Source organism: Pteropus medius, unplaced genomic scaffold, assembly GCF_902729225.1.
Source record: "Pteropus medius unplaced genomic scaffold, Ma_sr-lr_union100, whole genome shotgun sequence".
In the NCBI taxonomy this organism is placed as follows: domain Eukaryota; kingdom Metazoa; phylum Chordata; class Mammalia; order Chiroptera; family Pteropodidae; genus Pteropus; species Pteropus medius.
Genome location: NW_024351729.1, coordinates 9,198,137 through 9,224,679, shown reverse-complemented (window position 1 = coordinate 9,224,679; position 26,543 = coordinate 9,198,137). Strand labels below are relative to the sequence as shown.

The 26,543-nt window shown below is 37.4% G+C and overlaps 1 protein-coding gene across 1 annotated transcript in view; it reads right to left on the bottom strand.

Moving 5' to 3' along the window:
* The window catches only part of SPATS2L (spermatogenesis associated serine rich 2 like), a 143,937-nt gene that overhangs the window by 32,637 nt on the left and 84,757 nt on the right, over positions 1 to 26,543 (bottom strand). Inside the window, exons 4-7 of the mRNA XM_039844911.1 lie at positions 19,117 to 19,225; positions 15,872 to 15,921; positions 13,049 to 13,295; positions 1,092 to 1,435 (exon numbers count right to left, since the gene is read on the bottom strand). Of these exons, the coding sequence (XP_039700845.1) occupies positions 1,092 to 1,435; positions 13,049 to 13,295; positions 15,872 to 15,921; positions 19,117 to 19,225 (750 nt within the window). The remainder of the gene's footprint in view (positions 1 to 1,091; positions 1,436 to 13,048; positions 13,296 to 15,871; positions 15,922 to 19,116; positions 19,226 to 26,543) is intronic.

Sequence of the window (26,543 nt, the reverse complement as noted above, 5' to 3'; positions counted from 1 at the left end):
AAAAAAAAAAAAAAAAAGGTCTGTCAAGCAGGTATTCATAACGCAGGGTTTTTAAAACCCAGAGTGGGTGATTCGTATGGCCCCTGAGACTGCTGTGATTTTACCAGTAGGTTCTCTGGCTGGCCCATGCTGGGCACACGTGTCTCTTTTGTTCTTTGGAAAGAGGTTCTGATCATATGTTCTATCACAAACTGCAGTTTCTTGGAATCTGATATGTCTAAAGACCATTTGTGCTACTGGCTCTTTCTGTAAACACCACTCTGTGTGGTTAAAAGCCAGCAGGGCTTTTGGAAGAGGAAAATGACATAGAGATTGGGAGAGGCACAAATGAGCTAGAAAGAGGATGGAGCATTGGTGCCAGGTACGCTGGCTCTGGCCCCATCTCTCCTGAGCCAGGCCTGTAATTATAGCAGCAGCACTTAGAGCAGCTCTATGGGTGCCAATCTTGCCTGATTTCCTGAAACTGTCACCAGGGTTTACAGATAGTGCAAAAACAAACAGGCAAATTGTATTTATCCCAACAAGGGCATATTTCTTAGAAGAAAGAAATCTCCCTCAAGAAAAGTGAGAAAGTTTATCAAACCAAAGCCAAGGAAATCAGATACAACTGAGGCTAAATGAGAAGAATATTATATAATCTCTGGGAATCAGAAAGGAAGTGATTTAGACACTTTAATTTTTAACACCAGTTATGTATAAAGTATATAAAAGCTTGAATAATAATAAAAATATAGTGTGCCAAATATAAAACCCTTTCAGTGTTATGTTGCCTGAAAGTTCTAACAGAACTGAATTCATGTGAGGAAGATCATATCTGAAGAAGACATACCAGCCTCTAGACTCATCTTTGTTCAATGCAAGTTCAGAACTTGTATATCAGGAAAACATTCAGCATTTACATTTCTAAAAGAGCTCCCGCATTAACATTTTCTTTGCGAGATACTAGGGTGGAAAGAATTTGTGGTGCGAATTTATCTGTGAGGCAAAGAGAAGAATGGCCACAAAGCGGCAGAGAAAGGGGATGTAATTCCACGTAAACACTGAGGACCTTCGATTAACACAGGAGGAATCACATCAGCCTTTCAATCTATGTGGGTCACAGAAAGAAATGCAAGTTCACGTATATCTCTCTTCACTAAGTGGCATCTTTTGGAAAGTTCTGTCATCCTGGCACTTCTCTGTGTGTGCAAAATATGTTGAATCATTTGTGCAAAAGAAATCACTTTACCTCTTTTCTTTGCCAACTCATCTGGCTTTATTTCAAGATGAGCTGCAGGGGCATTGGGATTAACAGGAGATGTTTTTGCCTTAGGCTTGCTTGGGTTACAAGGCTGCTCAGCTGACCACTGTAGGCCATCTGACCTCTCTGGTGTTCCATGTATAGGTTTGGGGTTCCCATCTAAGGATAGTTTCTGTTGCAGTGGTCTGTTGCCTTCTGTAAGAAAACACCAAATAATGACTTTGAAATGATAAACTAAAAACACTGATGATAAAGTGATGGGGGATGCCAAGATTTTTGCTTTTGTTTACATGTTGGCAATAATGCCTTTCATTGAAAACAGTCAAGAAGCTGTTTTAATAGAATCCCCAGAAGATTAGAGGATATACTACAAATAGAAAGAGCCTTGTACTTGGAGTCAGAAGACCTGCCTGGGTGTTTCGGCTCTGGCAATTACCTACAGGGTGACCCTGGGTAAATGACTTAACATCTATGAGCCTTAGTTTCCTCTCCTAGACAAGAATTAGGAGGCTTACATCAGATACTTGAGATGATCATTTTTTTCCCCATTCGGTAAAGGCTTAGATGTCTTTAAGTATGATTTCGTATTGAGGCTATAAAAATACAGCCTTCCTATCTCCAAGTGCTACATTAATGTCCTGTGGTATTTTATTCTGAATTAATGAAGGCAGAAGAGTGATGGGGATAGGGCAAGAATGAAGTGACAACAGGTACTATAATCATTTCATCTAATTTATGGATGGATTAAATCAGGAAACATCATCATAATATCTTAACTATATTTAAAATCTAGGGAGTCAGAGTCCCTGTGAAGCTCTAATAGATGTGGCAATGAATTAGCAGCATGTTGCTTTCGGCATCTTTTAAAGTTAGGCTCCTATTTAGTTATTGCTGGAGTGAATTAAATGGCACCTTAGTGGCCTGAAAAGGAAATGTATCACCCTTAACATCTTACTTATAACCGGAGAGAACTTTAGGTGTGAAAAAAGGAAAGCCAGGGTGCTTCTGAAGGTCAGGTTCTTGGAAAAAGCTGGGTTTAGTGGAAAGAGTGCAGGTTTGGATCTGGAAGACACATGTTCTGATTTTCCTTAGGTCCTGATGACCCTGTAGGAATGACTTCACCCCTTTGGCTGACTGTGGCTCACACTCGAACAGAGCATAATATTTCCTTTATGAAGCCCAGCCTCTTTTCAGATAGTCACCCCGCCTCACTTCTCTCTACTCCCATGGTGCCTCATAAAAACTTAGTGTGTTATATTTCAACGCAAGACTTACATGTCTGCTCCTTGTCCCTGCCTTGACGAGGCTGACCTCCTCAAAGGCAAACACTAAAGTATGATTCATTTTTGAAGTCCCAGTACTTGTGCCTGGCTCAGTAGCTCTTTGTAGAATTGTGGCTGAATTAAAGTATACTTAAAATGATTTCACAGAAAAAATAAGAAACAAAGAACATCTTTCCTGACACTGTCACAAACTTCAGTACAGAGATTATACTGAAAGTACAAAAGAACCTGATCTGGGTCCTAGTCAATTTCATTTTAGACATTAGCCCATTTATGATAAGTATAAAGTTGACATTAGTTGAATCCATCATTCATAAGCTACATTATCAAGAAAGCACAACATGTGTTTTATGGGCTAAATGATGAGTACTCAGAAATTTACTTAAAGAGAAATTACAGTACATAAGGAAATGTTCAGCAAAGGTAGTGAACATAGTAATTAAGTACTGAAAACAGCATTTCCTCCAGTAATCGAATATTTAATAGAATCCCCAGAAGATCAGAGGATATTCTAGAAATAGGGTCTTGTACTTGGAGTTAGAAGACCTGGCTGGGTGTTTTGGCTCTGGCAATTACTTGCAGGGTGACCCTGGACAAGCCATTTAACATCGCTGAGCCTTAGTTTTCTCATCTAGCAAGGTTATTAGGAGGCTTTAGTTACACTAAAGTGAAACTTCAGTGTAAGCAGTGGTTGTCAAACTTTAGTGGGCTGGAGTTCTCTCTTAGTACTTATTACAAATACAAAATCCCAGAGGTTTTGATTCAGCAGTAGGCCCAGGATTCTACCCACCAGGTGATTCTGTTGGGGTGGAGAGGCTGACACCATCCACCTGGAGAAACTCTACTGTGAAAGACGAAAAATTAATTTTTTGATGAGCCTGTAAATGTTTTGTTAAAACAGTGATTAAATACAGGCTGGTCCCAACTCTCTCCTTCCCGAAATCATAGCTAAGATTCAGCTTTGATAAAATATTATAAATTGAGAATCTAAAATTTAGCTATCTGTACATAATGTAGTAAATTAGTCTTGTTCTTTAAAAAAAAAGGGGATTTATATTACAGCTTAATGGAAACAATGACCTAAGGAAAAAAATTATTCTGTTGAATGTAAAAGAATTTTAAATGGAAGACAAGCACACAAATGAGCATATGCTCATTAACCCAGAGCTGAAAAAATTTTGTTTGTCTATCAGGAAAATGATATGTATATCAGAGAACTCCTGGTTCATTTCATCGTTTATTCAACAAATATTTATTGAGAAATTTGAGTAGCAGTATTTATTTTGGTGGTGATGGTGGGAGATCCTGAAAAACTGTCTAATTATTGATGGGATCACTGACCACGGGATAACGTGAAGTTCTCAAAGACGGCTTGGATGTACTCTTCCCACACCAGCTGCACAGATCTGTTTCCAAATACGGTAAAACTCTGGAGCTCTTTCAGATGAAAACTGGTGAAGAGTTATCCAGCTATAACAGAATTAGGTTCATCCTGACCACAAATCCTGATGTTTCTAGCAACTGAAATAATGGGATACAGTGATTTTCCTCTAACATTATAGGCCAGCAGTACTATCAGTTCTCTTTCTGGAATTCACTTGTTAATTTCAACAGACTGCAGTTGACTCAGAGTTGATCCATATCACTGACCAATAAGGTATTCATTAGCCATATGTGGCTATTGAATATTTGAAATGTGGTTTGTCTGAATTGAGATGTACCGTAAGTATAAAATATACACTGAAATTTGAAGACTTAGTACAAAAAAATATTTCTTTGATAATTAAAAAAATATTGATCAAATGTTAAAATGATAATACTTTGGATATATTAAGTTAGATAAAATAACATTACCAATTTAAATCACCTGTTTCTTTTTACTTTTTAAATGTAGCGACTAATATTAGTATCTTTGGTTTTTGTAGATTTCTTAAAGTTTTCTACATTGGCAATTATGATATTTGTAAATGAAGTTTAACTTGTTTCTTTCCAATATTTCCTTGCCCTAATAGACTGGTTAGGAACCCTAGTGCAATGGATAATAAACACCCTTTCATTGTTTTTGATCTTAGGAAAATTGCATTCAATATTTTATTAAGTATGATATTACCTGTAGATTTTTCGTATGCTTATCAGGAAGTTTTCTCATACTTCTAATTTGCTTCTAATTTTACACAGCAAAACATGGACTGTGGTGGTGGTTTTTTGTTAACAGCACCAAAGGAAACAAGTCTTCCTCTTGGGAGAAATATATGAACTTGAATTCAAAGATTTTCATAATATATGTACAGCCATGTATGTGTTAAGATTTGAAAGTTTCTGAAAACTTTTTTTTTCTTTTTTACCTTTTAACTTTAGGTACTTATAAGTAGACCAAAAGAAGTATACATAGAATTCAAATCTAACTTTAAGAAATTTATTAAATAGAAAATAGTTCTAAAATAATTATTTTAACCTATTGGGTTAAGAAGGTTTCACAGTCTCCTATACATAATTTCAATAAGTTCGTTATCTGATTGTATTGTAGTTTTACCTAGAAAAAGTTGATAAAACATAAGTTGGTTGTTATCAAATTGTCTACGATTCCTAACTTCTGTGTTAGTTAAAGCCTGTTACCATTCGCTTAAAAGTACTTCAGTGAATATGAGAGTGTTTTATAAAAACTGATAATAATATATTGATAATTTTTGATCATTGATCTTAGAGTTTTTAATATTCACAAAAGAACCAGCATATACTCTGGCTGCACTCTCATACGTGTTTCCTGCTTTCCTCTCCCCTGTCCCCACTCTAGCAGTGGCTTTGAGAAGTTCCAGTCTCTCTATCCTCTCTGGCAATGGTGGGTCTCTTCTACAGACCAGCTCAGTCCATGCCCTGTGACAAGGTTTTTTTTTCTTTTCTTTTCTTGCCACCACAAGGCTGCTTGTTTCTCTGGTAGCCACATACCTTTCTGATGAGGTCAGAATCTCAGTCTTGGATTGGGGGACTCTCCTAGTTCTATTTCCTTTATCATCTAATCTTCCTAGAGATAGCAATTGCTCTCTTGCATGTCTAGACTCTTTAGAGTCCTCATTTACCTCCGTTTAATAGTAAACTACCTCGTACTGTTTTAGTTAGCAATTCTTTGTATTATATTCCTCCCATTCAAATAACTAATGTGGCTTCTATCTTTTGACATGAACCTGACTGATATAGATGACCAATATGAGAGACTGAAAGGAGACCAGTATGGCTGGAGTAGAGAGAGTGAGAATGAGCATGCCATAAAACGCGGCTAGAGCAGGACACAGGGGCCACATTTATGCTGGACCTGTAGGCCAGGGTAAGACTTTTGATCTCTTAAGAGCTCGTTTTTGTTATGAAACGACTACAGGATAGAAAATGATTTTGAGAGGAACAAGAGTAAATGCTAGCAGATTAATGAGTGGATTATTGTAGCGGTGCAGGCAAGAGAGGGTAGTGGTTTTGCTCGGAAAGTAGAAGGCGGAGACAGTGAGAAATGGATGGACTCTAGGAATATTTGGAAATGAAAATCAATAGGGCTTGGAGATTAATTGGATATGGGGGATGAGAGAGAGGAAGATATCATAATTGATTTCTAACTTGTACATCTGGATAGATAGTACAGTGAGATCAGGAATGCTAAAAGAAAGTTAACTGGGAAGGGAGAGCATGAATTTGTTTTGAGCATGTTGAAGTGCTTTGAAATGTCAAAGTGAAAAGGTCAAGTAAGAGTCTGGAGTTCAGAGAAGAACCTGGACCAGGAAGATGAATTTGTGAGCCAGTTTACATAATTAAAGCTAGCGTATGTTTGAAATGATCTAAGAAGAGAAGAGCTATAGCTTTATGTGAGAAAGGACTTGGAGCCAATTAAGCCTTGATAAGCTTCACCACTTAACAGCTGGGTAAAGAAGAATGACCTCAAAGAGAAGCAATAAAGATGGAGGAGAAAATCAGGAGAGTGCCATGGCACAGAAACCAAAAGGAAAAGATCTAGTGGCTAAGGATACAGTGGTCAACAGCACTGAATGTTGCTGAAAGGAAAAGGTAAAGAAAGGATTGAAAAATGTCTGCTAGATTTAATACATGGAAGCCAATGGTAAATTCAGTGGGAGCAATTTCTTCGGAGTGTTGGACTGCATGCCATAATGAACAGGATGATAAGTGAGAGAGAGGTGAATAAATGGAGAACAGTGAGTGAAGTCAACTCTCTTAAGATGTTACAGAATAATGGTCTAGTGATAAAACCCCAAGAAAACTCTTTTCATGGTATAATTATTGTATACCTTGATTGCATGTTCATCATTCTTCTATCACATGACAGGCTAATTAACAGATATTCAGAGGAACCAATAACTTTGGAACTGAGACCAAAACCAGATTAATGTCAGTTCTGCCTTTTCGTAACACCTTTATCAAATACAGAAAGACTATTATTTCTTCCTATAAAACTTATTCAGCTCAGAGGGCAAAAAGCTGGTAACTTTCTGATGGCAAACAAATCTTTTAGTTTTATTCACACTGTCTTTAAGAGGTCTCCTATGTCATTAATGCCTTTACAGGTTTATTTATATTAGAAGATAATAGATAATAAAGTCAATGAATTAAAGCCATCAATGACACAATGTAGGTATGTTAGCTTGATTTGTTTCACCAATTTATTTCCCTGCGAAATAGGCTTAACTCTCACTGCATTTTGATAGAACCTTTTAAACCTTTGTTCAAAATATCTTTTAAAAATTTAGAAGGCCTGTTCTTTGTGAGGAGCGCATTCCATTTAATATAGTCCGTTTGTAACTGAAATCACCATAACAAGGTATGCGTAGAAAGTTAGGAAGTCGTCAGCTATTCAGAGATGAGTGGTTTTGCTGTAGGGTTGCAGCAAAAGTAGATTTCGAATGAGAAAGAAGAGGGAGAGGGCTCTGGATTTCGTTCTACCCAGGTGACAGGAAAACATCCAAGGGGTTTTATATTTCCTGTGCCCTCATGCCACTTTACCCTGTCTGTCTCTGTCTCTTTTGTTTTATCATACACAAGGTAAGGAAGCAGAGGTCTAAATTATTGAAAATGCAACCCAAGGCCTCCCCTAACATTACCTGAACGCTCAGACACAGTGCTGCTCCAAGCTGAGGTTGAGACTGAACAACACAACCATAAACAAGAGTTAAGATCAAGTATTTAGATGCTAGAATAATAATTAAGGAGTGAAAATAATAATAAATGTGCTTATGTGCTTTAAAATATAAACTTTCAAAATGCATGTTTATATAACATTATGCAATATCAGTTGTATGTATTAACAGAGTATTCCATCTTTAATTTAAAAAAAAATAGTAAAATCTTATAACTCTACAGGGCCTTCAGCTAAAGTCCTTAATTAAGGTTCAAATAAAACATTGGCTATTTAGTTCACCATGACCCGGTGTGAGCTTAAATGTCTCTTCATTTACTCTTTGTGGCCTTATCTTATCTGAAGTTGTTGCACACAAAACCCAACCTCTGCCCTGGTCTCTCTTCCTTCCACTTTCTGCCTTCACAACGTTTACTATAATCTATAATTATCTTGGTAGTCTAGCTGTATTCTGGTTTATTATACATCTCTTCTCCCCACCTCCGAAAAAGAATGTAAATTCCATGTGGGCAAAAACTTTGTTGTCTTGTTTACTTCCTCCAGAAAAATTCCTGGCACGTGTTAGATTAAAAATATTTCTAGATAGATATATAAAGGATTTGAGGGGTTACTTGCACCAGATGCTGTGTTAATCTCTTCATGTATCTCACTTACTGCTCACCACGATATCGTCAAGTGTAGTTACATTTTCTATTTTGCAGGTTAGGACACCAAAACGCAGAGTGGTTAATTTGTCCAGGGTCACACATCAAGTAAGCGACATGGCCGAGATTTGAACCCAAACACGTCTCTGAGCTACAACAATATCCTGCTTCCATTTGAGAGCTGGCAGTGCTACAATCCTGGAACGCATGCGTTAACTTTACCATTAAAATTCTAGGTGAGCTGCTTTCTTCTGGTTGATCTTTCCTAATCCTCTGGTCTAAAACAAGGCTGAGAAAAGCAGGAAAGATAATCTTGAAGCTAGGGGCACCAGCAACATAAAAAAAATCTGTTTGGAAATCCTACAGGGAACCTCACACCACAAAAATACTGTGAGAGAGCCTGGTGGCTTCTTCTTTTTCTTCTTCTTCTTCTTCTTAACAAGAAGCACAAATGAGGGACAAGTAGCCCACATTCTAAAAATAATTCCTCCCACATTTGGTTCAGTTCACTTTGAGAATGAGAAAGCAGTACAGGGCCAGTGCCATGCTGAAACACAGAATCTGCATTGCAAAGGTAAAATGATGGGCTTTCTAATTTCTAGACGTTCTGTGATAGAGGGCAGAGAGTGAAGCCTGTTTTGTGGAGGTCAGTGAACACAGCACTGAGCATTCTGTTTGAGACAAGTAACAGATAACAGAAGAGCTGGCTTCCCAGGATGCTTTACAAGATGAGGGGATAGAAAGGATGGCTGCTGGGGTTAACAAGAGGAGCTGAAGACAAGGAAAGCCCCATCCCAAAGTTTATGTCAATGGAGCCAGCTGGTGGCCCGAAATCCTGCTCCTTTCCTATTCAATGGGAATTGTGTCCAGTGGGAGAAAGACAACATAGGAATCTGAATTCCTATTCTGGCCTACACGGTGATAAGCATCTATACATTTCAGCTACCTGAGCCTTATGAAAAGTAAAGTAGGAGGACCATTTGGGAAAATTGGACCCTAAGGTCATAATGTGCTTTAGACATTCAGATGGGGCCTTAGAAATAAAAATGATCCCTGGCATTACTTTTAGTAGGAATAAATCTCGATTTACTCCTTGTCTGAACTGTACGTGGATGCAGGATGATCTTGATTGGATTATGTAAAAGATCTAATTTGAGCTGTTATTAAAAATTCTGAAATCCGGAAAAAAAAACCACTCCAAGGCTTAAAGAAGTAATTTTGTATTAGGTCTAAATCAAACTCCTAAACTTCCAAGCTAGATGCTGACATGCAACATTGTCCCACTTGACAGTGCTATATTTACAGCCTGAAATGATGATGCTTTGGGTGGTTATTTTTCATGTAGGAAGTCACACTAACACCCCTGAACCACCTGCATATATCTTAAAGCTAACTTTTCCCCTACCAGAAAATGATTCTGCTTAAAACTTTCAAAAAGAGAGATCTTGAATGTCAAGGTGTTATAAAAAGATAAAGCACACGTTCAACTTGTTCACAGCCTGCTGCCCAGCTGGGCACTCAGGGCAGGCTTTCTTGAGCCACTTTCATTAGTGGAAAGCTTGATAAAATGCTCACCACTAGCAGACTGGAGATTTCTTATAGGCTCATACTTCGAACCCACTCAAGTATATAATATCATTATATGGCTTTGTTATGATTGCTTAAAAAATTTTTTCAATTATACATCATTTAGAAGTTAGAAAGCCCATGGTTTTAGCAATAACTCTAATGCATGCATAAAAATACATGGACCTGGGTCAGGCTTTTGCAAACTGAAGAGGGTTACCTCAGGGGTGTGGGTTATCTTCTCAGCTTCTCAATCTGGCAAGGGGTGGGGTGCTCAGTTTCCAGAGCTATAAAATGGGGGGAAGAGATTAAGGGATCACTCCTATTCTTTCTCGTTCTAGTGGTCTAAATAGGGGGTAAAATATCCAAGATCTAACACTTATCTGTAATATATCTATTAGAGGTCTCCAGATTGCTGACAGTTTGAACAAACATTTTAAAGTCATTTGACAGTTTTGGCATCAGCTTCCTGATGAACTTTCATTATTTTGGGGAAGAAAAACCTAACTAGTTACAAACTCATTTTAAAACTTATGATCTTAATAAGTGAGTTGCTCGTGAAGTTAATGGTCAACTAGAAGGAGTCCCTTCCCTTTGCAAAAACATCTAATGACTTTCCATTACCATCATTTATTCTTTAATAGAAAAATTTACAAGAAGCATAGATTTATTATGAACCAGTAACACTAACAAATAATGCTGTCAAAACTCAATGCCTTTATGCTAAACTTATAAAACTGAAGGGATTGCGGGATGGCTCTGTGCAAAGGATTCTTCACAGAAAGTTTCATGGTGGAGTTTACAAAAGCACCCTTGAAGAGAGAACTCCTTTAGTGGGTACTTAACTTTCAAGGCAGCTAACCACTGTGAAGTGAAGTTCTTCAATATTGCATTTGCTCTAATGTCATATACTTGATAGAGTTACTGAAATTGTTTTAGGAAGAAGGTATAAATTATAAGTAAATGAACAAATATATGTGCTAGGCTTTTAGTCTATGATTGATATCAAAACAGCTACTTGAGTAATTAGATTTTGAAAGTAATTCATGTGAAAGCAATAACAAGCAAAGTTGGGAATCTGCCACTCGATTATTTAATTTCTTTCTCCTGCTCTGACAATAAATCAAAACATTCTCAAAATCGTAGGTATAGTAAAAATTGAGTTAAAAAATTCCTGGAAAATCCAGATTCTAAATGGAAATAGGTTATTTTTATTGTTGTTTGTTTGGTTTTAAGAAATCACTGTGTAGTGAGGATTACCTAAATTACAGCAGTATTAACAGAGTTGTTAGGTAATGTGTTTATGGTAGAAAATTAGTGCTTTGTGAGAAATCTAAAAACTTACTACTGTGTTGCACAGTGTGTCAGTTATTTAACGCTTCCTCACTGCATCCCTGATGTGGTAAGTGTCATGCGATTTTTTATTTGCACCTGCCTCTTCTGTAGGACTGAACTCCTCCTAGGCAGGGCCCCTGTCTTACTCATTTTTGATTCATCAGAGGATAGCACTGTCTCATATACAGCAGGTGTGCAATGTATGAGGGCGTTGAGTAAAGTTCTCCCTACTGTTTTCTAACCCTACAAGTCTTCTCTACCATGTCAAGTCTATTGGTCCATCAGTACCCATTGCTCCCGTGAAATCTTTCCAGGTCACTCAGTTGGATATGGCACTCCTCACCCCAAACCCTAAACTCACCAGTGTACACGGAGGTGTATCTTCTTCAAGGACATAAAGAAAGTGATTCCCTCAGGAACTCGACCATACTGTATCCTTCTCTGAATCTACTGTGGCATCTAGCACAGTGCTTTGCATGTAATAGGAGTTTAAAAAGACTGATTCAGTAAACTCAGGATTTTATAACTTTGGGAATCATCTAGTGCAGTGCTTCTCACTGAGGGATCTACCACCTCTTAGGAGGCACTGTGAAAAACTGACAGGGCATTTTACAAATCTATCAAAATGACTGTGTTAGTGAGAGGGGAGCAAGGGGTGTTAGATAACTAACATCACGGGAATCCTGCACAATAAAGAATTGCTCTGCTTCCTGAACTTTCTCATGTCTTCCTACAAACCCAAACTATTTTTTGGTATAGCTTTCCTATACGTGGGATTTCCATGATTCAGCTTCTGTGTAAATTAAGAAAAGATTGTCCTTTATGGTGTTCAGAAGTTTGCCAAGAGTTTTTCACCATTTGGAGAATCACACGGCCAGTCACACGATCACAGTATCTGAGTTGACAACCAGCACCCCTAGGTTAGTCTGCATTTCTTGTAGTTACATTCACAATGATTCCATGTCTACATACAAATATACTTATTTACCTCTTACTTCACACGTCGAATATAGAGAAGCAGTGTGCACAATATCGATTTGACTATGGTCTTACCTCTTTTAAGTGCAAAGTGATTTATTACAAGTGGATGTGAACGTTTGGCCATTTTATTAGGCTTTCTCTTTTAGTTGTTCCTGATTTCTTATATCTTTTTACTTTATTGAAATTCTGTATTTAGGTAGATTGTACTATCTACGAATTTTATTTTAGGATTTGTTGTAAAAATAGAGCATTTGGTTAGATAGTATTAAGAACCACTGATCTAGTACATCCCAGTATAGTTTCCTCATTTTACAGAAAGGAAATGAGACACAAGAGATGAAATAATGCCTTCAGGGTCATACAGCTACGAAGTACCCTTTCGCAGATTAATTAATATATAGCTATAGCCCAAATAATTAATGTTCCAGATTCTAACATTCTGGAAGATTATGTTCTGTTACATAATTTAAAACACTACTCTTTAATAACTTTTCCTTTTGTCACCAACTATCCCTTCCTTAACACAGCAAACGTATCTAGAAAGAAAATATCTTTAAACTAGAATTTCCATTTTCTTTTTGATCCTAATATAGATGGAAACTGTGTTTTTTAGAAAAAAAATAATCCTCTGACTTAGTGCAGGGCTAGACTGAACAACTGAGCATTTATTCTTTGACCCTGTTATATTCTTCCCACCGCCCACCATCCTGCCGGAAGACTGTCTGAATCTGTGTACAATGCAGAACAACCTTTCACTTCCAACGATATCAACAGCAGCACCAACTGCGTCAATAGTTTCCCTGTATGTCCTTTTCTTCTATGGCTTCTATGTTTTCTTCAATGTCGACTTTACTTAAAAATTACTGACCTGTGACCCCACGGAGTGCCTTTGAAGGTTCCTCGAGTATTGAGATCTTTTTCTCACGAGGGATAAGGGCTGGTTTTTCGCTGGCAGAATCCGTGGACGAGCTGTCCTTCTCATAGCCATTCACATGGCCATTTTGTATCTGTGGCGGTGGTGCCTGCAGGGGTCCTGCTTCGGGCCTCTCTGCCTTGTCTTTAGCATCTTTGTTGCCTTGATGCTGCTTAGACTTGCTTCTTTTTCTTTTGTTGTTCTAGAATGAGAAACAAATGAGAAGATAATATTATTTAGCTCAGACCCTTGAAATATAAGATGAACCTGAGAGATCGAAATAAGAAATGTTATATGTATATATATGTTTTTTTCATAGATAATATAATCTACCTAGAAACAGAATTTCTAGCTCTTCTAATAGAATGGGTGAAACCTCTTACGTCTTTATTAGTCACCCAAATGAATGTAAATATCTTTTCTTACAATAAATTGTATAACTATTTACCTTATAAACATAGTGAAAAAAGATTTCTCTAAACGGAAAAAATAGCAGGAAATGGCTTAAAGGCTGACATATTATTTGAGCAATTGAGGCACTACATATAGGAGTGGTACTACAGTAAAATCTTGTGATAACTTCCCTGAATTCAGATACTGTGCCATTGGGAAATAGTTCTAGTTTCTTAAAGAGGTGATGGGGGTGGGGGATGCAAGGAGGACACTGATACTTTGGGGTAGAGAAAAGGTTGCGGGGAGGATTGGTACAGAAAAGGCAGATAAGTCCTTGTAAGATGAGGAAATAAGAAGCATATCCCACTGGGTCTATGCAATAGGCACTAACTGACCAGGAGATTCTTGGATTGCTGCCACAGTCCAGGAGGTCCCATGCAGCCACAGGATCCATAATCATCCCTGTGAGTATTTAAGCTGGAGCAGACAACTGCTACAAAGTAATACCAAACTGACATGTGTCCACCTGAATTTGGCTTGTCCAGCTGGACCCCCGGACCTCTCAACTGCTAGCTGAACAGAATTACAAGGCTTCACTTTATTTTGAAATAATATGATCCTTTTTCAGATAGCTGAAATTTTTTAGACCTGAATTATCACTATATGGCAGAGTTTTACTGTTTCTCTCCTAAAATGTCTGAATGGTCAATATATATAACAATACGTATGAAATTAAGATGTTGATCCTAATTATGTTGTATGCTTTACTGACTTTGGTTTCGTACCTGGTGGATATTCAATGTCCTTAACATTCGGTACGGTACAGGCCTCAGCCAATCAGAACGGATGTAATCCATCAGGACAGACCCTGTCTCACCTGCTGCATCCGTGGGTACCAGCTGAACATCAGCCTGGCTTTGTTCTTCCATGCATTTGAGAAAGAAATAAAAAGAAACAGCTTTCTCTTCTGAATTCTCCTCCCTACTTCCTTTCTTTTCCTTTGAAACCACGGTCATGACCCTGAGTAAGTGCTCCTCTGGAGCAGCGAGAGATGTGCATTCACTGGATGACAGGAAAGGCCAGCAGTATCTATTCCCACACAAGCCTTATGTCTCCTGGGCTGGGGAGACCATTTCCAGTGAACCTCTAAGAGGGAGGCTCAGTAATGAGTCGGGTCTGTAGCTGCTGTCTGATTCCTTTTTTTACGTCAGAGAAATTTTATACCCAAACCACACTCATGAAATTTTTCAATGTAAGTGTAAACACTGCCTTTCAATAACTTTCGAATCATCATCTCACAAAGAAGCCTGGGAAGCTATAATTAAAGATAAGCAGAGATTGTCAAAGATTACATACAACCTTCATACAAAGGTTAGAAAAAAAATCTCATAATTCTTCCTATTCTGCATAAAACTAGGAGGAGAAAAAAGGGGAAAGGATAATTCTAGTAATCTCGAGATTTTGTGAAAGTAACATTGCTTCTTATTTTTATTTTTTCTGGTTTGTTTCACAGGTCTCTGATCTTCCCTAATGGCGAAGGGTAAACTGGCGTAGTACATCCTGGGACACCAAAAACACAAGGCTTTGCTAGGAAATAGTGGGAATGGGTAGGGCAGTTACTGGAAAAAAGAGAAGCAGATTTTTTTGTTTAAGTTATGAAACAGGTTACAGGCCAAGGACAAGAAGGGAGCTGTGTCTTACGGGAGTGAGTGAGCATGCGTGTGCTGTAGAAGAGAGGGTCAGTACGTTAACACTCACACCTCACGTGAGCCCAGAAGTCAGACTCTTTGTGACTAGACAAGAAAGCAAAATAATTTGAAAGGGGCAGATGGAAATCTTCCCACCGTTTTCAAGGAGGAGTCTGCCAGGGTCCTCAAGAAGAGAAAATAGGTCCCTTATTATGATTTTAAGGTGTTTTCTTTTCTTCTTCTTTTATTAACAAAAAATCTAGCTTAGAACTCAGCAGAAAAGTATCTCAGGGCAGCCTTGGACAGATTCTTTCAGTTAGAAAAACATGTGAAAATATATTCAGAGCTTTTCAGGTACCTTTAAACACTCCCTAAATTTTTCCTTTGTGCTACAGGATATGTTCAGGCAAGTTAATGTCTTGAATCCTTTGAATTCTCCGGTTGGGCTCCCTGTCACACTTAAGAAAAACTCTGGGACTTCTAAAACACACCTGGCAGTTAACAACACTGAACAGAATACAAGGGCATTAGTAGTGAGGGTGGCTGGTAATTGAAGAGTCATGAATTTGGAAGCTTTCTGGGTGTACATATTAACATATTTGAAAGCAGCATAAAATTGGCAGCCTTTTTAAAATGATAACCACCATACAAATTTTGATTAAAGATGTTACTAATTTACAATCAATATTAATCTTACCTTCTTTTTTCCTGTCATATTCCATTCTTTTAGAACTTGAATTGCACTACCTAGAAAAAGACAAAGAATCTTCAATGCGCATTCACATAATAAAACACCACACTAAATTCATCTCAGTCTTTCTATCTTGGTAACAATTTTTTTCTTAGCTTTTTCATTTGTTTTGATACATCCTATCTTAATAAAAATGCCAGTTTCATGTTTTATTTCCAGATTTTCATTTAATTCACTGCATGATCTTGGTTTTATCAAAATATTAAGCGCCACTACATGAAGCTTACTTTTTTTTATCATTATGTTGTCTCAGAGAAAATGAATCTATCTTAAGAATTTTCTGATAGTTTCATTGCCATAGGTAGAATTAAAATTGTTCTGTTTGATATATGAATCAAAATATCTATAATCTTCTGGACCAAACATGGAAAGTTTGAATATTATTAACCATATGAATCATGGCTTTTTATGTGGCTATTCCTGCTCTTTATCTGCCTCTAGTCATGATGTTCACAACTTGGCAGGGTGATAAGGAGGACAAGTTATCTGATATTAGTTTTACTTCTATCACTGTGGATAGGAATGGGATGTAACCTTTGCAAGGCTTCCACTTGAAACAAAAGTTCATCAAATGACAACTGACTCCCAGGTTCTGTTAGCGACATTCACATACATATGTGGAACGGCACAGACTCAGAGAAAAAGTCTAACCTGATTGTTATACAATATTTTAAAAGAAATGTTTTGCCACTGGTCAGTTATAGTAACTGTTTCTATGTAGTCTAAAAAAGTTCTTTCACTCATTCCAACTATTCTGGGGGTAATTTCAACAATGACTTATTAGTAATGAGTACGTCAGTTGTTTTCTTAGTTAAATAGGTACTTCTAAAAGAGTAGCTCTTAAATGTATTCTTTTAACAATTGTAAGCATTATCATACAATCACATTATGCTAATAGTTCTCTACAATGAGGGTGTTGGCCAAACAAAAATAAACTTCAACCTGGTCCTTATACCAAATTTCAAATTAGTAGAGTCCCAATTATTGAGTCTACTCTCACTGTTGGATAAGCAGAGGCCATATTGCTTTGACAACTGTTTTACATGGGCTAATTATTCCTATCTATTCAAAGTTTCCAATTTAATGCCCTTCTTAGACTTTTTGAGTTACACGTACTTGAAATAATAAGACTGCACTTAAAAGTAAGATATAATTCAGACTTTTTATTAACTGGGCTGGTTTTTCTCTGATTTGCCCAGAGAATTAATGTTTCACAGTATTTTCTTTTGAAGAACTTTAGGAAGTCACTTTCATTAGGTTTCTTGGTAAGTCATGCCAATGGTTAATAATCATTAGGGTAGTCCTTCCCTGTAGCTAAACTTCAGTTTTCTAAATTAAATTAAATTAAAAAAAAATGTTAAGTACTGTTCTTTTTTAATCAGAGAAAGGAGGTGCGTTGTCTCCTACTTTCAATTGTAATATTCGATTATTCCTTTAGTTTTCATATTTTGACATAAATTCCATTTTCAATTTAAATGAGATTTTAGAGAGTAATTCTGAAGAATGCACATGTTTACAGAGAATTTTGAAACTGTTATTATTAAATTTTAATTACACTGAAACTGCTTGGAGTTTTTTAAGCCACTTGGAAATAGTGCTTTTAATATGCCTCATAAGTGACTCCCAACAAATATTTTTGATTTTTAGTGGTTTTTAAACAAATTGTCTGATTGGTCCCCCACCAAGATGACATGAGGCTTCTCAGCGATCAATATACTTTTTTTTTTTTTTTTTTTAACGAGATCTCAGCATCGACAAGGTGAAAATTTCAAGAAGGATAAGCTAGGTGCTCTATTTAAATATAAATGGATTTGATGAGAGTGTATCAGTTACTGAGCATCTGTGCATTTCATCAGGGTCACTTTGTGGGGGCCTCAATCCAAGCGAGGGTGGGGAGGAATGAGGATAATAACCTTTTTCCTTTTAAAGCTTTTTTCCATGTGAGTGATGTTGGCAAGCGAAACCTGAAAAGAGTTTATCTGAGCCAGGATGTGCGCATTTCCAATTTTTTTTTCTTGAGATAAATTGCACTGGATGATGCAAAATCTAATTCATACTGCACTCTCTACCATTTGCTTCTTATGACTAAAGATTCTAAATCTGCTAGTCCGTGAATTGGGGAAAAACAGTAAAGCTATGCACTATGGGTCTGCCTGCAGGTCCATTTTGAATGATAATCATTTTTTAATTCAATTAGGACCCTAAATTTGGCTGCAGACATCGGAATGTGAGCATGTTGCCTAGTTCCAATACCTTGCCTGAAATGTAATTATACTTATAGAAATTTGAGAAGGTTATTCTACTCCTAGGAAAATAAGTAAATCAAAGCGTCCTTAACAAATAAAGTATAAATAGGATATAACTGAGAAACATGCTGATAAGTCTTCCTTGACTTTATCTGTCAGATTATGTTTAGTTAGTCCACTGTTACAAAATATAGACAGGACATAATATAGAAGACATGTGCTAATCTAGGACAGGTATGAGATCTTTGTTCATAAATGGAACTTGCTTAATTTGATTAGGAGAGGAGAATTTCCCCACAATTTACAGGAAATGTAAAGCAGTAAGTTATACACGTATAGGATAAACACATTCCTGAGACTTGAGATTCTATAATGTCATTGAAGAGGGGCTGTCCAAAAAAAATTTTTTTTAAGAAAGCAAAAAGGTTCAAGAAGTAGACAAGAGGAACTGGTGTTCTGATTAATTAGGCAAACTTGGAATCACAAACTAAGGATGCTACAGAATAAACCAGTCTTCTCAGTTTACGAAAGCATTAAGTTCAAGGATTCCAGTCATAAAGCCAAGTAGAATAATGCTAGTTGATGAGAAGACTTTCCAGATTAGGAATGAACTACGTTATCCTCCATTCACAAGGTCACCATCAAATAAAGGACATGTTTAATAACAAATTGGAATGACTGGTAGACAATGAAACTGGTAGCATTCTTTAGAAACTATCTACAGCCTTTTTTCTAATGATCCAAAAACAAACAAAAAAAAAAAACAAAAAAAACTTTAACTTTTGTTCCTATTGTGTTTGTATATGTTTTTAAAACCTAAAATATTTTTGTTAGAATCAAAGTATTAGTAACTAACTGGTATTCAATGCATTTAAAGGAAAACACACAGAATACATGGAATATTTAGACCTAACATCTTCGAGTTCAGGGGACGTGTATACATACCATCCACGAAGGCTTGCACTGCTTTATCTACATTGAAATCAAACTGCTGTAGCACCAGGACTATTTCATTATTGCTTTTGTTGGGAACAACTGATCGAACTGCATAGATCTGTAAAGAAAAAGAAAGAAAATGAAAGGTAAACACTTTAAATACTTTTCATTCATGAACTTCTCAGTGGATAGTTATAACTGTTAGAAAGGCCTTGAAAAGCCAACTAGTCTATCTTCTTGCCTTCAAACACACTCGAGGCATTTCAGACCAGTGTAAATTCATCCTTGTAATCACCTTGATGCCCTCTTTATTATGTACACATTTCTACAAAGATCCCCTTGTTAGGACTTTAATTGCAAGTGTGAAAAGGCAACTCTGGTTTAGCTATCTACCCTCCCCCAAGATTCCAAATGCATACAAGATGTGTTTTCAGTGAGGACACAGATGTTTTCTGTCTCAGGCTCTCCTTTCCACTGGCTCAGTGCAGGGGTGGGGTGTGGGAAGTGAGGTGGGTATCTTTGGAAAACATGCAGAAATAGCCTCATGCCTCAGCTTCTCTTATCTGTACGGTGGAAACAGTCATCTCGAGGTTCACGCAAGTGTGTTGTGAAACTCCATTAATGTTTATAGAGATATAAAAATGTGGGACATTGTAGTTTTGAAATGGCAGTCTTAGCCAAAATACAAAAAAAAAAAAAAAAAAAAAAAAAAAAAAAAAAAAAAAAAAAAAAAGAAAAGCTCCCAAACACATTTTCTGAAAACCAAACATTTAAAACATAGTAAGAGTAAATACATGTATGAGAGCTAAGGATCTCAATAGAGTAGGCTGATATTCAATTTTCAATGATCTATATGTATTTTGTAGTCAAATTTAGCATTGTATTCTTTATTCTGGCATAACAGAAAGAATCGATCTTTATCTCACAACACTTGTAATTACTACAGGATGCTCTATCTACTTTAGCAAAATCTGGCTCACTGAGCTTTCTATCAAGGGGATTACTATAGTTGTTACTGACAAATACTAGAGTACTACATGGTGCAAAGGTTAAGTGGCATCCATAGTGATGATCACGAAAGCACTGCACAATCTTTACATGTTTACATCAATGGTGAATGATGACCAGTTGAGATTGAGTTACATGCAGCTTATTGTAATCAGATTCATAGCATATGGATATATGAGTATAATATGTGCAATGTGACTCTATTGACTAGAACATTTAATTAATAGCCTATTTCCTAATTATGTTAGAAAATAGGCAGCCTTCTCCATGTAGATCTGTGTATAAGAGTATTTAGATTAGTGAGAAGACATGAATGGGAGGTAAAGGGAAAGGCATTTAGGCAGAAGAAACTGCATGAATGAGGAGCAAGGCACAGATGAGGAGGGAGTGGCTGAAGCTGAGTAAGGAGGGAGATAGAGGGTGAGGCTTCTAGAGTGTAAGAATGAGGTCAGAGGTGGCCAGGGACCTGGTCATGCAGGGCCTCGAAGGCTGTGCAAAGGACTTAAGTCTTGTGAACGTCACTCGACCATCCTTTGGTTAAATTGTCTTTTCTTATTCATTGATTGTGCTAGGAAGAAAGCTCTATACTTATATCTACATAGCATTGTATAAGTTAAGGTGTGGATCTGATACACTTATATATTGTAGAATGATTGCTACCATAGCATTAACTAACATCTCCATCCCATCGCATAATTACCACTTCATTTTTGTGGTAAGAACTTTTAAGATTGACTCTCAACAACTTTCAAGTACATAATACAGCATTATTACCTACAATTGCCATGCTGTAAATTAGATCCCTAGAACTTGTTAATCTTATAACTGTAAGTTTGCACCCTTTGACCAATATCTCCCCTGCATCCAATCCAGGAAAGTCGTTAACAGTGTGTGTCCAACAATAAATACAATGGCCTTATAGTTATCAGTGCATTGGAGTTATGTTTAAACATTACATGTTATCCTTCTAATGTAGTTCTTTAAATAAAATGCTAGCATTCAAGGCACTGCGGTTGGTTAGTATATAAGATATCTTATATTACCACCTCAGCCATGTCCTTCTAAATAATATAATGCTTAGTTATTAATTTAGTTAACAACATTATACAGCTGAGTCTTGAACAACACGGGTTTGAACTGCACAGGTCCACCTATATGTGGGTTTTTTTTCAATAATTACTGTAAATGTGTTTTCTATATGATTTTCTTAATAACATTTCCTTTCTTTAGCTTACTTTATTGTAAGAATACAGAACATAATACATATAACATACAAAATATGTGTTAACACTTTATGTTATCAGTAAGGCTTCTGATCAAAAGTAGGTTATTAGCAGTTAAGTTTTTGGGAAGTTAAAGTTATACATGAATTTTTGACTGTGTGGGGGATGAAGACCCCTAACCCCCGTGTTGTTTAAGGGTCAACTACAGTTACATTAGACCAGAGTTTTCAATCCACTTGCACAGCTGTGTGATCAGTAAAGACCCAGATTTATTGAATAAAGATAAACTAACTGTTCTACCTGTTTCTAGTCTCTCCCTTGCAAAATATATTTTATTATACTAAGGCAAAACATAGTACAAAACATGGCTTACAGAGACACTTCTTTTTTAGACATTTATACTACTCTTGATTATCCCTCAAGTAAAAAAAAAAAAAAAAAAAATACAACCACAGTCTAATATAGTAAACATCTACTCTAGCTCTGAATGTACCCTTAGAAAATTGTCAATAATCAAGTTCTGATATCAAATCTAACTATGAATATTGCATACAATTCCCAGAGGAAGAAAGGAATATCAAGTTTAAAAAAATGAGATAAAAGAGGAAAAAATAATTTCTGCCTATTCTTAGATATTCCATAGTAATGTTGAATTATAGTGAATTTCTGGACTAACCTCTGTTTCTGCTTTAATCACTGGCCTTAGCTATTTTGAAGAGAGTAGTATTGTTTCTCCACCTTTTTATTTATATTCGCTACATTTATTTTCCTATGAAAATGTCTTTGAGAAAGATGGAGAAATCATGTGCACTCATATGTGTGCATAAAAATACAGAAAACTAAAAAAATTAGAAAAGAAATACGAGAGCCTCAGTGTCACTATTTATGATTCATTAGAATCATGAGGTCTAAGCATTTAAATCTCAAAGAGAGCTCATTATGAAGTAGTTTTAAATATAAAGAAAGGATGACAAAGGCAGTGGCATAGCGAGGTTGTGCTGAAAGGCTGCCTTTGCATTTGGAAATGAAGCTCCTGGAGGAATGGATCAATCAATGCGTGACTAATGGTAGTTTGCATATGGGGAACTCATAAACTTCATGCCTGCAGTGGCTGTTTTGCAGAGGCTGTTTTTGGCACTGCTTAAGATACACAGCCTTTACTTCACTGCCACAGCCCAAGCTGATGTGCCTGCTGTTGTGGCTTCACACCGAAGCCCACTGTTTGAAGCTGCACTTGACTGCATCCCCAAGGGTTCTCATGCCATAAACAGAGTGGTCCAGGAGGGCCCAGGCGGCGGTGCAAGCTGTTGGGTGACAATCAGACCGCTAGTTAGCAGTTCATTTAGCAACTGCTTTACCTTTCCCAAATCACATTCCCCCGTTTTGCTCTTCTAATTTAAATGTGGTTTGGCGAATTCAGTTTGCTATTGAGAAATCTGCCTTTTCCACCTCAAAAGTTGTTTTTATTTAACCTTCAGCATTTTACTATTCCCTTCCCTTTTCTCTCTGGGGCTTTCTATCTGGCTCGGCAGGTTTTGCCTCGTTCTGCCTTAGGCCCGCCCTGCTGGCATTTCGCCCACACTAAGCAGGGAGGCAATGTGGCTTTAACAAGCTGTTTCATTTCGGCTTCCTACATTAACCTACCTCCTCAATACCTGAGTTGTTTGGTTTAAGAGCTATTAGCAGATTTCCTCATTTACACTGTGCATTTTTTAAGCCTGTGATGATGACTCTTTAGAAATTCTTCTTGGCTTACTGATGAGTCATTTAGACTATGTCTGAGTTTCAAAAATAGTTCTGACCAAAGTTTTCAGTCCACCTACACAGCCGTGTGATCAGTAAAGACCCAGTATTATCAAATAAACATAAAATAACTGCTCTCTCTGCTTCCAGTCTCTCTCTTGCAAATTCATTCCGAGGCCGCTGTCAGGCTGCTCTTCCTAAAGTATGATGATGACCATATTACTGCCTTCCTTAAGAATAAAGTTAAATCTCTACAACCTGGAATTCGAAGGCATCAGCAATTGGGCTTCGACCTGCTTTTCCAAACGCTTCTCTTGCTCTGCTCTTTACGGATGTGCACAAGCCCAGTGATGGCCCCTCAAGGCTCCCACCCTCACCTCTGTGTGTTTTGCCTTTGACCTGAGATGTGTCTGCTTGTCCGAATCATATATTCCAGCTTAAATGCCATGTGTTCCATGAAGTCTTTGACCATCCCTGCCAGAAGTCATCCCTGCCTCCTTTCAATTCCCATAACCCTTAGCAGGTGTCTCTTAACACTTAGCACCTTCCACTTTATATCCTAGGTGTTTATGTACATGCTGTATCTACTAGATGATAAGCAACATAAGGACAGAATGCTTCTTTCGGCCTTTTTGCATAATCACTATGCCTATCCCAAGTGACTAATAATGCGCATGTAGTAGGTATTTAATAACTATTTGTTGAATGAGAGAATGTTGCTTTATAGGTATACCAGGCTCCTGTTTTGAGTCAAAGGAGTATCCAATCAGCGTGTTTGGACAATAACCACTCTGCATTTACCATCTACAATAACGGGGTGAGTCTCAGTTGATGTGACCTAAACATTTTATGGTTGCGAGAGTACACGTATGTTCCTTAAATTCAATGACAAAGATGGAAAAAGTATTTATAAGACTGGATAACTTTACTTTCTTTATGATAAGGTATGTTATTTTGTGGAATTTTAAAACTATCAAAGGGCGTAGTAACTACCTATCCTTGCAAAGCTTGGCCCAGCAGACAGATACTGGTTGAGCTCCTATTAAGTGACAGGCACCAAAGACATAAAGGGGAACCATGTACACTTCCTCCCCTAAGAGGGACAGTGTAGCACTGGAGCCAGAACCAACTGTACCCAAAAGTGTGTAATAACGCTGCGCTGTCTTTAAGAATAAGGCATTATGGTACTACATAGAAAGGAGCAGTTAAGTTTGCATGAGGAGGGGAGAATACTTTATAGAGGAGATAGGCAAATGTCATGGAAGGAACTTTGAGATTAAATACACTTTTGTTCTAATCGTGGCTATGCGACGTGCTAGCTCTGTGCTAGACCTTGGATGAGTTGCTTAAATAGTTGAAACTTGGTTCTGTAGCTATAAAATGAGGATATTATCTGTTGGAATCTCTGCAAAAATGAAAAGAGATGATGCAATGTAAAGTGTCTGATGTAGAATTTGGCATACATTAGCTGCTCAATAAATTTTAAAAAGAAGAGTGGGAGCATTTACGATGGGCCACTAAAGAAAGTTTTCGCTAGGTGTAAAGATTGACGATTGAAAGAACATGTGGCTAGAATGTTGGCCAAGACTTGTTCGAGGGAGAATGCCCTGTATATCTCTTTTCCTAAGAACCTTCCTCCGCAGCCTCGCAGCCAGTGGGCCCAGGGCTCTCCTCGACCTCCCCGCTCCTGCAAGCTGACTAGGAAGGACCAGAAGGAAGCCCATCTCTAGGGTCACTAATGACACGTGTTTTTTCTCTCCCTCTCATTCTTTCATTTATTTATCCACTAAATGCCTTCTATGATCAGGCACTGTACGAGTGGCTGGATATAGTAGCAACAAAATAGATATGATCACTACCAAACCAAGAGAGGAAAATAGGTGTAAACATGTAAATTAAAAAATACATAGAATTGCAGCTCCATGAGTGACTGATGCGAAGGAAGCAATCGGAATATAATGACAATGATCACAGTGGTCAGGAAGGGGCCTGAAAAGACAAAGTGGACCAATCGGATTCTCTGCCGTGGCAGCATAGACTACTCATCACATAGGAAGAAAACAGAGGCATTTTGGAGCTGCTTCGCTCTCTGCCTTTCCTGCTTCTTCAACTTTTCCTGAAGTCCCATGAGACCCTCCCAGAACTTTATAATAACCTCTTTTTTACTTGAACTAGTTTGAGGGAGTTTCATTTTCTAGAACGAGTAGCAAGTGCCTACAGGCAACATTAGTAGCTAGGGCTGAAAACAAAAATAATAAAGCCAAATAATTAGTCCAATTGGAGAAATGGACAATTTTAAAGACAAATCCAATTAGCATGTGAATGACAGAAAGGAGAAGAGAGGCCCTTGAACTCATGTTGCTACAATTATTTACTTATGCGTCTATTTGCCCCACTGGGATGTGAACTCCTGAGTGACAGCGATCATATGTTCCTATCATGGAACAATGGCTAGCATTCGCTAGATAATTCATAAATGTTGAATAAATGAATGAATGACTGATTGAACAAAAGGAAGCAGAGAATCTAATTAGATGGTCACTGAAATTTCCCAGTTTTATTTATCTTTTTTTTTTTCAGTGCATCTCTGTAAGTCAGTATAAAATATTACACAATACTAAAAATTATTGAAACCCCAAATGTATGGCGTACCTCCTAGGTCCCAGGCACTGCATGCGCATGGCTGGTCTTAGCCTTGAGGAGCTTGCAGTCTTGGAGGTGAGGTATTGTAATCTTATCCCCTACAATAAGGAGAGCGATCAAACAGCTAGCAACCTCCTTTTTGCACCAGTCAGAACCAGAGTTATTTATGGGTGTGCCTTCCTGCAACTTTGAAAGGAATTTTATAATCAGCTTTGGTCACACTTCTCAAAGGCTGAGCTGTTCTGAGATGCCTTAAAAACAGCTCATCTGTGTATGTTTTGCTTCACTTGCTGGGCCACTAATATTATCTTCACAGTAATGAAGGCAGTTCTCCTGTGAATCTTCTTGGGGAAGAAAATACTCTTTGCAGACCAGTACCTTTGCATCATGGATAATTCTATAATTTAATTGCCTTTCCTAGCATCTACTTTCTGCCAGTAAAAAAATATGCATGAGGTACTGTCATGTTCTACTTGGCTGACTTTTTAGGAATTAACACCAGGGGTACAAATCAAAATTAACTTTTTTTTTTTTTTGGCAGGAAACCAGGATTAGAAGGAATAATGAAAATTTGAAGGTGGAGAAAAAAACACGTTTTTCACAGAATTGTGGAGAGTTTAAAGTAGGACTTAGAGATAGTGTAGTTGTGGTTTTTCAGACTTTAAAGAAAATTCAAATCACCTGGGGACCTGAATAGAATGCAGATTCTGATTCAGAAGCTTGGGGTGGAGCCCAAGAGTCTGCACCTCTACCAGGCTCTCAGGCAATGTAGATCTTATTTATCCAAGGATGTGGCAGGCAAAATAATGGTCCCCAAAA